This window comes from Ictalurus punctatus, chromosome 10, assembly GCF_001660625.3.
Source record: "Ictalurus punctatus breed USDA103 chromosome 10, Coco_2.0, whole genome shotgun sequence".
NCBI lineage: Eukaryota > Metazoa > Chordata > Actinopteri > Siluriformes > Ictaluridae > Ictalurus > Ictalurus punctatus.
The window spans coordinates 11,878,676-11,892,517 of NC_030425.2; the positions used below are offsets into that span (position 1 = coordinate 11,878,676).

At 40.8% G+C, this 13,842-nt stretch overlaps 1 protein-coding gene across 3 annotated transcripts in view; it reads left to right on the forward strand.

Moving 5' to 3' along the window:
- Positions 1-763: 763 nt before the first annotated feature.
- Positions 764-13,842, forward strand: part of tle2a (TLE family member 2, transcriptional corepressor a) — a 41,193-nt gene continuing 28,114 nt past the window's right edge. For all 3 annotated transcript variants that reach the window (XM_053683258.1, XM_053683259.1, XM_053683260.1), the window contains exons 1-2: positions 764-1,889; positions 11,298-11,452. In XM_053683258.1, coding sequence (XP_053539233.1) covers positions 1,866-1,889; positions 11,298-11,452 — 179 coding nt within the window. In that variant the 5' untranslated portion in view covers positions 764-1,865. The remainder of the gene's footprint in view (positions 1,890-11,297; positions 11,453-13,842) is intronic.

Below are 13,842 nucleotides of genomic sequence, written 5' to 3' on the forward strand. Positions count from 1 at the left end.
ACACTGCTCTCCCCTCTTTCTTATTTCTCTGCAGCACCTTGGGATGGGTTGTGATTTCTTTCTACACTGAGAAAATGACTTTTTTCTCTCCCCCCCTCAACATCTCCAATTATGGACTGAGCTAAAGGGCTTCTGCCCTTGGCATACCAATAAACACTGGCAGGACATTTTTATCTAGACCATGAAGGTACAGACAGTTTCGCCCAACGACGCTTGAAAATAGGCAGATGATGTTCTTCATCAAAAGAGGCGGACTAGGCTATGAATTTTAGAGCTGGGGAACTCAGGGATTTTTCAAGGTCATCATATTCAAGATGATATTATAACACTTCTATCTTCTAGAAAATTATATATATAGCATGTACATTAATGCGACACTGATATATGATAATCATGCAGGCAACAAGAATCATGCTGGACATCACACTCATCTGTATTTTTGACTTTTGATATGGTTTGTAATTGCCAAAATGCTTTTGTGCATAAAACACAAGACTCTCAACGACACTAGGCAAAAAAAAACAACAACAATAAAACAATTATAAAAAATAAAAAACCCTAACCTACTTTTATTGCACAAAAGCAACCCAAAACAGTGCAACGAAAGAGTTAACTGTTGGTCGTTTGTGCTTCTGATTGACGTTTCTCTCGACCGTAGTAATGACGCCATCCAATCAAATCGCACTTCAGTCAGCCCACGTGGGTCTCCTGCGCTCCGATTGGCTAAACCCTCTAACATTGATTGTGGCTGGGTCAAACCCCACGTGGAGATTTCATTCAATCAGGGAACAATTCCACTGCTGCTGAAATTTGTATTGAAATGGTACATGTTGTGTATATATTAATTTGGGAAATGCAAATAGGGACGTGTAACCTGCGCAGACCGTTTTAAAGCGTGTAACTGATCGAAAACACGAGGTTTTTGGTCTCGCAAAAACTACAACTACAAACAACAATAACAACATCAACAACAACCGGGCGTTTTCATTTCGAGTAGTCAGGAATATCTTTACATGAGAGTTTGGCTTTTTTTTTTTTTTTTTTTTACTTGTTTAACTGCTGTGAAAGTGCAGTTGAATGATAAATATTGAATATCATACGGCCTTGTTTTCATCTGGTGCGCTTTAATTTTTTATACACAACTCCTAGTGTGTGTGTGTGTGAGTGCGTGTGAGAGAGAGAGAGAGAGAGAGAGAGAGAGAGAGATCATTTAGGTTAGATAGCGCCCCCTCCCCATCCTCAGTTGCACGCCGCGGGAGGGATTTGCGTGTTTCCCACAAGAAAAGAAGTCTCAAATGTCCCATTGAAAAGGCGGCAGAGGTTCAGCAAAGGAAGGAAAGAGAAGCGAGAGAGAGAAGGAGGGAAGGAGCGGGACAGCGGGCGAGACAAAAGAGGCTGCGGCTGCTCTGGGTTTCAGACTCGGCTTCTCCTCGGCGGCACCGCGGCTAGCGAGCGGGCTTTACTTCTTATCTTCACTTCTCATTCTTCGACTCCTTTGAGCACCAGAGCGCATATCAGGGTGGAGAGGAGAGCATCTGAAAACAGAAGTGTGTGCTCTCTCTCTCTCTCTTTTCTTTAACTCGAAGGACGAGAGGAGCCGAGACTGGGGCGCATCTTGATTAGCGGCGCTGCTGCTCGGTGCTGCTACACGGTGCTGCTGCTCGGCGCTACACAGTTCTGCTCGGCGATAAACAAAACAAAGAGAGTTGGAGTGAGGAAATGAGCCCAGCTTTAGTCCAACACTGAAACGAGGCCAAATGCACTTCTGAGCTCTGAGATACCCTCAAAGTCTCTCTCTCTCTGTCTCTTTTTGTCTTTCGTCTGCAACAAAACACTGGAAGAACACCGCAAAACACCACCACACCATGTTTCCACAGAACCGACCACCGGTGAGTTACACCACTTTGACTAAATAAACTAAAATGGGATGTTTTTACACAACAAGTCCAAGCTGTTATTCGATGCCGATGATGTAAATACTGCTTCAGTTCCTATAAACTAGCTCATAGGTCAAAGGTGTAAACCCAACGAGGCCTTGGGCTTGTTTAATAGAAGCTGCCATTGCCATTTGGGCTGTGGTCCTAAGGTTCTGTGTTGAACCCTAAACAGTGTTTCTCCTCAGAACCATTCTGGACTTCCTTTAAGCTTTCTCACAGCATTTAAGCTGAATATAAGATTCACTATCAACCAGCCATATGTTCACACTGATGTATGTGTCCATTTATTTCTTTTGTTATGAAACGTTGAGCACTTTAAACTCAAAACAAAAGCTATATATTATTAACACTTTTTTTTTTTTTTTAAACTTTTTTTACTTGAAGATGAGTTACAATAGCATTGTTCCTGCAGTATGTTTCGATTTTGCTTTCAAAACAGTTAAAACATGCACTTGGTGTTAGGAGCCTCCTTGAGATTTCAGTATAGCTAACCTCCCCCACTTCCCACTACCTCCACCCCCCAATCCCATTCCTGTTAACCACCGACCCCACAAATTCCCCAGCACTCATTTCATAAGGGATGGAACTTGGGTGGCTTTTCCATCTCTGAGCTTTGATTGAAGTGGTCAGATGTATGGTTTTGTTGGAATCCTACCTTGCAGTAGACTGAACATCCACACTACAGAGTGAAAAGGATGGGCTGTGGCCTCCATCCAGACACCACTTAGCCATTATGTTTAGAAAGGAATGAACAACCGAGCCTCGTTCTGCTGCACAGTACTAGTAATTCAGCGTATTCCTCTTTCCATCCTTCGTAAATAGCATCTATTTGACATCCATAACATGTGTGTCATGGCAAAACATATTGTTTATCTGCTTTGTATGTACAGTATGAAACAAATACTGTTATAGTATTTGTTTTCATTAATCTCTTATTAGTTATTTAGCCCATGAGGTAGGAGATGAGCAATATGACAAAAAAACTCCCCTTTTGCACTATTTCCTATGATTGAATACATTCACATAGATGTAAACAAGTGCTTTAAAGATGATGATGTATTTCAAAAATTGTAGTATTGGTCATTATTAATATCTTTATATACAAAATATACACGCGCACAATTCTATGTAAGGAGTAAAACACAATGGTGTGTGCTGTTGTAGGCAAAAAACAGTCGCTTTTCTAACAGACAGCACATCCAACGTGTTTTATTCCTTTTATAATGCAGCAGTTTGCCAACAGTTACAATTTTTATTTATTAAAGCGCTCATTTCACTGTTTGTCCATTTACAGTTATGTTTAATGTTCTGGAACATCAACAAAACATTTTAGATCCCATTAGGACTTTTTTCCCTCCCCATTTTCTCTGTCTTGAAGGTAACGAGACGAGAAAAATTAAGCTTGTCATATTACCGTCAAACCATAAAGTCTTCTGTCCTGAAGAGTTAAATTTACAGCTTTGCCTCTGACTTCTACAAAGTGCTGACACTGGAGACTCCTTCTGTAACTGTTACATAAACATCTCCAAGCCTCAGTTTTTTATTCGGCTTTAGATATGTGGAGCATTTGCTGTAGAAACAAGAACCTAATTAGAACGAGCGCATTTAAAATAAACCTGTGATCTGAATGACAGCGATTCAAATGTAAGAATCTAACAGAGCTGCGGTATAACAATAAACTAGGAAAAGGGAGAACCATGAAACGATCGGTACAAATATGCATTAATGTGCAATCTGCGAGAAATGAAATCCGGTGATGTTTTCATAGCTGTATTAGTTAGCTATTTGATATTTTTATTAATTCACAACTTTATTTCATTAATATGAATTTACTTAATAAACTGCTACAGACTATGACGAGATTAAGCATTTCTATTTAATTATGGAAGATGGTGATTGGGTTTTTTTCCCCCTGAAAGTTTACACTCACAGTCAAACCTGTCAATGACAAAGACATTAATGTGTATTTACATATGACATTTACCTCCACCTTGACTTCAGGAAACCGCAGTTTTAAACTGTAAACAAATGCGTGTTACGGATTTGTAGAACCTATCAAAGGTCTTGTTTTGCCAGGTCAGATGTAACTGATTATGATTATCCTCTGCAGGAGAGGGGAAGACTAGTGAGCTATAAACCATTTCTGTTTATCAAAGTTATGTATGAGCTATGAGGGAAACCAGTTGGTAGCTGGAGGAAGTGAGCAACTTCTGTAAGCCCTTATGATTGCACATTGCTCTTTGTGTTAACCAGTGGTCTGTGTCCACTGTAGTGTAAAAACCCCCCCCATAAAAACAGTGTAGATTTGAGCTCGAGAATAAATTCCACTAATTCCAGTTAAGTATGAGAGGAATTGGGAGTGTCTCCAGTATTGTTCCAGTCTTGCTTGACATTTTCCACATCTCTGAATGCTCCTAATCCTCAGCTCACAGGAGTGTCTTTGCGCATCTGACTCATGGCTACTCATCATGCATTCTCCATAGAATTTGCTGTGTATTCTTGAGCACTGTATCCTAGTATATGAGCAAGTTCTGCCAGAAGGCATGGCTTGATAAATTCTCTTGAATGGAGGACACAAATACTTTCGAGAATAAAGGAAGCCACCTAGAGCAATTAACACAGCTGACAACCTGGCTGGCCGGCATTGCTAATGTATCCTGACAGCAGTGGAAATTTGCATAACGAGCTTGTGGAGACAGGAGAGAAAAGATGTGGCACTAATGAAACAGGTGCCTGGTCCTCCTCCCCCCACTATCCCATTCCCCCCTTCTGTCTAAGTGAGCGATTACGAGGACATTCCTAGGAGCTTTGAGCTGCTGGAGCCAGCGATCAATGGCCCTGCTTGGGTCAGATTCCTGGGGTGGTGCTTTAATATGCAAATAACTGTCAGTTGTTGACACTGTATTTGAATGATTTATGGATGTTTGAACTTCAAATGACTTATGTAGGGACATGGTGTCGTGTGTTTCTATGGATTTATGGTTTGAACAGCGTTTGAGTTTTGCACCTTCTGGATAAGGGAGGATCAGTGGTACAAGAAGGTGGCTGTTCGGATGCTGCATCTCTCTCAGTGGGGGTCACGTTTGTGTTTAGCGGGATGTTTCAACTAGAGATGGCATGATGCTATTTTTTTTCCCTTTTAGTGATACCTTAGGTATCATCTGATAGCGAGAACCATCCTCTCTCTGTGTGTGTGTGTGTGTGTGTGTGTGTGTGTGTGTGTGTGTGTGTGTGTGAGATATAAAGCACTTTGTTAAAATATAAAGCTAAAACATGACTTGCACAAAACCATGGCTTTTTTGGGTCAGTTTAACTTTTACACACAAGTCCCTCACAGTGCAAATATAATTATTAAATATAACCAATCTGTTCCAAAGAAAATGTTTTTTTAAAAAATTTATTTTATTATTTTTTTTTAATTTTCTTTATTTATTATAAAGAGAGAGGTTGTGAAGTATTTCCACACAGCTGACATGATGGCAAATCCCACACTTTGCTGAATAGCTCGCTGCTGCTTGTTGTTGCTGTTGCTAATATTAAGCCATGCGGGTCTAGTTGTTTATCATGTGACCTAGCTGAAACTGCTTACCGTTATTGAATTACAAGCAATTCTCTAATGTTTCAGGATAGATTTGTTAAAGAATCAGGTTGAACTTGTTTGGTACCATACCGATTCTGGATATCCGGTTTAGTGACATCTCTAGTTACCACTGAAGGGTTTTTTTTTTATTTTTTAATTTATTTTTTTTTTTTGCAAGAAAGTGTGATTAAAAAATAATGATAATTTTAATTATAATCAGTTCACTCCTTGATATACCTTGGTAAAGGTGATTATGGGAGCACAACCAGTCAATGATGTCTGTTGCTCCAAATAAAAGTTTTTTGCATTTAAGCTCCTGCATCACCCCCCCCCCCCCCCCATTCTGTCAGTTGGTGAAAATTTGACATATTGTATCTCAATTGTGGTTGGGGGGGGGGGGGGGGGGATGGGACAATGCCAACTTGTGTATTTTTTGCTAGAACACACGCCACTAAACTCTAAAATTTTGCCTTCACATGTAATTTTGACCATGTGTATAATTTATGTTCGTACATTAGAGGTGACTTAAAGTTGTGATTTCTTTTAAAGCTGCTTCTTCGTAATCGAGGGACCAGTCATTTTCAGTAATTAGTGTGTGTAAAACAAACTAACTTATCAAAATGGTAGTGGAACCAGCATGCTGACTGATTTTGGTCAGTGTGGCCCATGACCGAGCCCCCAAGACTTCACGTCACTTCAGATGTCTAACAGAATAAAAATACCTGTGGTTTGAGCCACTGTGGGATAGGAACAGTCTCGGGTGTGTGTGTGTGCATGATTTTATTTTTATATATATATATATATATATATATATATATATATATATATATATATATATATATATATATATATATATATATATATATTTATATTTGTGTGTATAAATATATATGGGTATGGGAGCCACAGTGTGAACTGTAAGATGTATGTGTGCACTTTCTGCTTTTTGTTAACTTTGTAAAGTGGTAGATGAAGTATTTTTGCTTTTAACAGCCATGCTCTAGCTATAGTATACCATTTTAATTGTTTCTCCAATTGTTTTTCCAAGCCCAAATTATGGAGTTTAAAGCATTTAAAAACGTTTAAAGGCTTATGATGTTGGATTTGGCACATTTGTAAGTCATTAATGTTCCAGAATGGCTTTGTGGAGTTCCTCACACTTACCCAGTGTCCCACACTACAAGCAAGGAGGCTTGATTGGCGCAAGGAGACTTGATTCTGAAGAGGTATCGGCTGTACCATGTGATTGAGCATGGTGGTTTTCAGAACAGAAATGAAAATAAATGGATCCAAACCTTCACACTGAACAGGAAACCAATCAGAAGATTTCTTAGCTAGCTAGCTAAACACATTCGAACTGGTTGGGATCAATGTTTTTCTGTGGAAATTTCTTCAAGCGTGGAAGTTTAATGGGCTCAGGTGATTTGAGATCATCTCAGCCTTGACTCCATATAGATTACTTGAACTGGTTCTTCTGGAAGGTTCTCTTAAACATGTAATCTGACTTGATGAAACCAAAGATGGTGCCAGCTGTCTCATTCCAATCTGTGATTAGATTAATTGGATCCAGGCTCACAGACTCACCATGAAGCCTTTTAAACGGTTGTTTGGATACTTTTACAGAATTTCCTTTTTAGCCATTCAGGTTCGTGGTGCTCTGTGCAAGAAGCATTGATACAAAATGGCACCCAATTCTGTCTGAACAGAAATAGAATTGGAGCCAGAAGGATTGATTGTATAGCAGTGATGCTCATCAGTGCTGCAGTGGTGCTCGTCTATATGATGCTATTTAAATGGACGCTTCATTCTGCAGCCATTTACTGAAAGACCTACAGTCCTTTTCCAGAAGTCGTCTTGCACCTGTGGAACACAATAGGAGGTGAATATCAGAAAAGGGGGATAGGAAGATAAAGAGGAAGAAGGGAACAGTGCCAAATGTCATCCTCCCACCCTTCCTGTCTCTTTCCTTCCCTCAATCCCTCCCTCCCACCCTCTGTGACCAGCTCTTGCCATCAAATAGCCTTCCTCTTGTTGTTTTTCAGATTCTTTCTTTAGTATGGGAGGAGTAATTGGTGTGTGTGTGTGTGTGTGTGTGTGTGTGCGCTCCCCGCTAGGCCTGAGCTGTTTGAGTCCAGGCATCTGGATGGCAGATTGAATTGCAGGGTTGGAGAGAGAAGCTCGTTATGGGCCTGAACAATGCATCAGCCCTCTCGTGAGCTCCAGCAACCCCTGCCCCCTTTCCTTCAGCCACCATCGTGCAAAAAAAAAAAAAACTTTCCACTCTGACAACCCCAACACCTCAACTATCTGCTCAGTGCAAATCTCACACTTCCCTGACAGTGTGTTACATATACACCTATGGTTGGATTTTTGTTCACCTGTTGTTGTTATGCAGATTTTGCATTGATGCATAAAAAACCTGAATAGATTTTTTTCCAGTAGTTTTTACAATTACCTGAAGTGAAGATATTGTGTTAGTAAGATATGCTTGAAAAAAAAAGTGAGGGAAACAGTTATGTGAAAAAGTAAGTACACCCCATGGAAATTGTTGGCTTTTTTGACACATTTGGACAAGCAAACATTTGATCATGTTTGAAACAGTGCCTATTAATAAAGTTGATGTATTTGATCAAAACCACAAGGAAAATTAGCCTTTATCAATCATTTATTCAACAGAAATATCAATACATGGGTTTCCTTGCATGTACTGCCCACTTCAAATCCGGGCTTTGACTAGGCCGTTCCATAACCGTCCATTTCTTCTTTTTGAGTCATTCCTTGATGGATTCGCTAGTGTGTTTTAAGATCATTATCCTGTGGATCCACTTTCGGTTCAGGTTCAACTTTTGGAGAGCTCTTCAAGCATTCTTTGATATGATGCAGAATTCATAGATGAATCAAGCTGTCCAGTCCCTGAGGCAGTGAAGCAACCCCAAACCATAACATTTCCATCACTGTGCTTCACAGTTGGTATGAGGTGTTTCTCCTGAAAAGCTGTCTTTGGTCTGCACCAGACATGTCTGTTGTTATTGTGGCCAAACAACACTAACTTTGATTCGTCTGTCCAGAGCACATTATTCCAGAAGGCCTGGTGTACTTATTTTCTCACACGACTGTTCATACGTGCATACATGCATCATTAGAATAATGAGGGCACTTGTTAAATTATGTCCATAAAAAATGTTATTGTGATTAATGCAGTTTTCCTCCTGTTCTTACGGCTTTATCATTATCCATGCACAGTTTCCTGGAAATTTCCGTGTTTACTTTGAGGTACCACGTGTTTTAGACTGTTGGTAATGCCTAATCACATACCTAACACAGAACAACTTCTCACTGAACAGTTCATGAAAGTGTTGAAATAAGTGTGTAATATTTGAAAGTGTGTAAATATTGAATTTTGATTAAAGGGATTTTGCGTTCTTTTGTCAGTACATAGAAAAATGATTGCCTGTGGTAATCACGTGTACACCAGAGGCATAGTTTGGGGGATTTCCTGTTTGTGCTCACTGGATGTTTTTTGTGTTTCGTGTCATTGTGTGTAAACTCCAGAGTGTATTGCGTGTCCAAATCCCAGGACATCGGCGAGTTCTGAAATACTCAAACCATCCAACAACCATGCCATGGCCAATGTCACAGAGATGATATTTTTGTGATTCTGATGTTTGATGTGAACTTTATCTGAAGCGCTTGACCTGTATCTGCATGATTTAATGCATTGTGCAGCTGCCACATGATTGTCTGCATGAATGTCCAGGTGTTTTGTAATGAAGTAGCTGATGAGTTTATTTCTACTAGGTTACAACAGTAAGTAGTTACGATTACGTAATTGCTGTCAAAGCAGAACTGTCCGTGCGTATTGCTGTTCATTTAGGACGATTGCATCAATCGCTTAGGGCTGTCCCGGTCAATTATGTCGTTCTTACAATTTCTTTCTTGTAAAAAGCAGTCCAGTGTGAAGAAAACACTCACCAGCCATGTTTAGTAGACACTGACTGATGTGGTGAGAGACAGACCGATGGATGGACAGACCTTACAGCACTTCAGTGGAGCTTTTGTCTGCCTGTCTGTCTGTATTACCCTGAGCCTGGGTTTCTAATGGCTCAGGCATCCTGGTGGGAGTATCTGCTTTATGGGGTGCCTTTTCTTCCACTCAATTCTAATCCTTGCCCAATTTGAAGCCAAAGTCTTAATTCACATCAAATCCTGTTTCCCCTCCTTTTCCACTTCTGTAGCTGCGTACATGCCTGTGCGAGTGCACGCTCATACACTTGCATGTCTCTAACGTTTTGTCACCCAACAATGCTTCCTGTGTCAGATCACCACCACTCCTCCTACCCCTCCCACCAACACCCCACCCCCAATTCCCCCAATCATTACAGCTCTTGCTAGCTTGTCTTTCATGTGTGTCGTCCTTCCATTGTGCACAGGGCATATGTGTAGAAACACGCGCGCGCACACACAGGCGCCGTTGCACTGATGCTTTCACGTAATGTGCATTAGTCAGCTTTTGATAGCATACAGCATGACGTCCCGAGGTCCACAAGGTGGAATAGAAACAAGCACATCAAAAGCTCGTGTTACTAATGCAGATACTCTGTCCTTTTCTGCTTGGTGGACCTGCACACAGGCTTTACTTTGTTCATGCAGTGACCCTAAACCTGCCACACATCCATGTGCTATTATAGCCAGCTGAATGCAAATAAATGTATCATTTTGTGTTCACAGTGAGAAATATGCATAAATGTAGTATAATAATAATAAGATGGAGGGCATATGACTGCCGTAGGGTGTTTTTTTTTTTTTTGCTGTTTCTATCAGAAAACGTTGATGGATAAACAAATAAAAATATTTTTTCACTAGGGATGGTTTTTTGGGTGGGTTTTCCGGAGCTTGCACCTTTCCATAAACAATGTCCTAATTAAGATGAATGTGGAGGAGCAAGATTAAGATGGCCTTATGTGTGTAGACCATAGACCTCAGTTTGAACATTTTGAGAAATTGTTCACATCACCATAGCAACTTGGGGAACATCAGACATTATTCTCCTCCACGAGGGATTTTGATGCATCTCCATTTTGCACTATCTGGCTTCTCAGATTTGAGCAACCACAAGTGCAGGAGGCGTTATTTATTTTATTGTGAGATGCGAGAGTTTATGGCTGGGAAGAAAGTAAGGTGGTGGCAGAGAAAATGGCACTTCCCTGGCAGCCTGCTTGGTGGTCTAGCAAAGATGAACAGCTGCTACAACAACCGACTGTTACACCTTTCATAACAACAACTACCTCCTTTACATGCTACAGTAACAAGAAGCTGATTGGATATTACGATGTGTCTGAATTGATTAAAAAAAACACTGATGTAGGAAGGTAACGGTTCACTGAGATACCATGGTAACAACCCACAGTGATGGTAGAAACGTCCAGTTTAAACAAAAAAGTTCATTTATCGATGGTATTCTCACATGTGCACACAATTAAATGTGCTGGGGATGTGATCTACATTATTCTGTTGTACCCAGTGTGCACAGAGACCTGTATGAGAGCACTGAGACATGCATGTGTCCTTTCCACTTGCCTTCTAGGGTCCTCACTTTGTTTTTGAGGAAAGATATTTATATTAGAAACATGGTCTAAAGAAAAGTATATAAGAAAGATGTACCAAAAACTGACCTCATAGTAGGCATATGCCAGTTATCATGATATTATCATTTCACACATATATACTTCTTATCTGAGTGCCACCCTTAAACAGCTTCCATTTCTTTTTTTCCCTCACAGGCACCTCTCCAGCCACCCCCCGGGTCTTCGGCTTCGGCAGCAGCCGCGGCAGCGGCTGCAGCATCAGGATCGGCTCAGTCACTAAAACTCACTTATCCTGAGACCCTGGACCGGATTAAGGAGGAGTTTCAGTTCCTTCAGACTCAGTACCACAGGTATGACTCCCATGAACATTGGTGAAGGACGCAAGTCATAACACTTGACTTTTCATTACATCTACTAGCTTATTAGAATGTGTGGCGATTTGGGGCTTCATCCAGACCCCATAGATAATGGTTTGGAGCAAGTTAATGATGATGACGCTCGGTTCCGTGGAAGGACGGTGAGGTCGGTTAGGGCGAGATGTAAAGAGACGCGCAGTCTGACCATTTGTGTTGCTTATAGACACATTCTTCATTTAAAGTACTTAAAGTGTGCATCTATTTGAGATGGCAGGATAGAGAGGGATTTCGATTTGCATATCGTATAGATCGTGATATAATTTCATAGCAGTGAAGGTATAGAGATATTTCAAGGCTTTTTTTTTTTTTTTAGTATCAAGCATTAAACATAATTATTTCCATCAAGACTGGAAAGCCTGAATAATTGTTGCAAATGGCATTGTGGTGGAACTCAAGTTAGGAGCTGCTTCAGTTAGAAGATATTTGAGGATGCTGATGACATATACACACACACACACACACACACACACACACACACACACACACACACTGCTTTGATTCTGTCGCTTAGTGTTTGATCTTTGATGTGCACTCTGAATCTCAGGAATGTGACCATGGCAGCATGACTGGCTGAGATCTCTGGGACATTGCTGGCGTCCCCTCTCATCCCGCTCTGTCAACTCCTCCCAGCTCTGTGCCAGCTCTCTCCTGGCATACGTTCACTCGATCGCTGCTTCATGTCCGCAAGCCAGAACAGGAGAATTCATCTCGTCTCCAAACCCTGATTGTCAGGCCTTGTTTTTTCGCCAGTGTTGAGACCAAATAAACCCAAATGTTCTCTGTCCAAATAGCTGTCCAGCCATCCTGATGATTGCTGGGTTTGTGGAAATCTTCCACTGCCGCTGGTGTCGCTGGCCTCACGTCCGCTCCATGCGTCAACCAGCTAGAGTGCGTATACACACTTGCTGTCTGTCTTCGGAAAAGATCAGCTCGTTTCCACCGAGTGAAACACTCCTTAATAAAATGGTCAGAACGATTTATTAACAAATGTTGATCGCTTTAGAAGCAACTAAAAACGTACGTCTTTAATTTCTCGCCATGCGAGCAGTTCTATTTGTCAGTTGTTGTTTTTTTGCACAACCTTTACAAGAGAGAGCTGAAAATGAATAGAAGTAAGAACAATCTTTATGGAGTAGGTGAATAGCCTCCTGAGTTTCTCATATCTTCTGGAAGTTGGTTGAAGCGAAACCAAATGTTCCACCACAACAAATGATCCTAGAAAAACTGAGAAAGAGACATGAGAGATTTGAAGGGCTTGAAAACTCCCAAGTTCGCGTTGCTGCTTGCAGGGAATTATTTTCCTTGATCGGTCCTGTTGTGTTTTATTACTTTATAGAAATGTTTCCTCCCAAACTGTAACTAGGCTTGGGAAATATGAGGATAATATTGATAACGTGATCAGCTAGGTCGCATACATTTCTGATGTTTCATGGATACTGTGAAATATTTTTTTTTGTTATTTTTAAAAATGCAAACGTAGTATTTAAAAAAAAAAAATATATATATATATATATATATATATATATATATATATATATATATATATATATATATATATATATAAATAATATGACATTGAGCTTCTGACCAGAAGGTCATGAGTTCAAACCCCAGCACCACCAAGCTGCCACTGTTGGGCCCTTGAGCAAGGCCCTTAACCTTCAACCGCTCGGTTGTATTAATGTAAGTCGCTCTGGATAAGGGTGTCTGCCAAATGCCGTAAATGTATGTGTGTGTGCGCATATGCATTTTAGTAGTTCTTAATCCAGCTCCGTTTATTGGGTGTGTTGGTAACTCGCCGTTTCTCTGCAAGGCATCTTCAACGGTTGCGTGCAAGACATCGTGGCACAGTTCCCAAAATCCCCTTTAGGTCAGAGTACCAGATTACTGTCGGCCTGCATTTCACTTTTCATTCTGTTCCTGCTCCAGTGCCAGCTCGCTCTAACTATCTTGTAATCAATGCCCCCTGGGGTGTTCATCGTGTTCTAGGTAAAACATGTCCCACACAGGCACCTACAGCTTAGCTATACATAGCATGGATCAGACTTTAATTTTAGGTCTGTTGTTTGAGGTTGATTGCTGGATTAGAGGACAGGAAAAAGACAGATGAGCTGAACTGAGAGCAGGGGTGTGTGTGTGTGTGTGTGTCACAGCTCGCATCATTTCCTCTTTTATATAATGGTCATGATTCCTATTGAAACAGAAACTTCTCGTTGAGAATTGTTCCTGAACCCATTAGTTCCTCAGGAGGTTCTGTAACCTCGGGCTGGGAACACGCCTTCTGTTAGACCCGCAGAGGTCTAACGTGAGCTCCGATTCTGAAA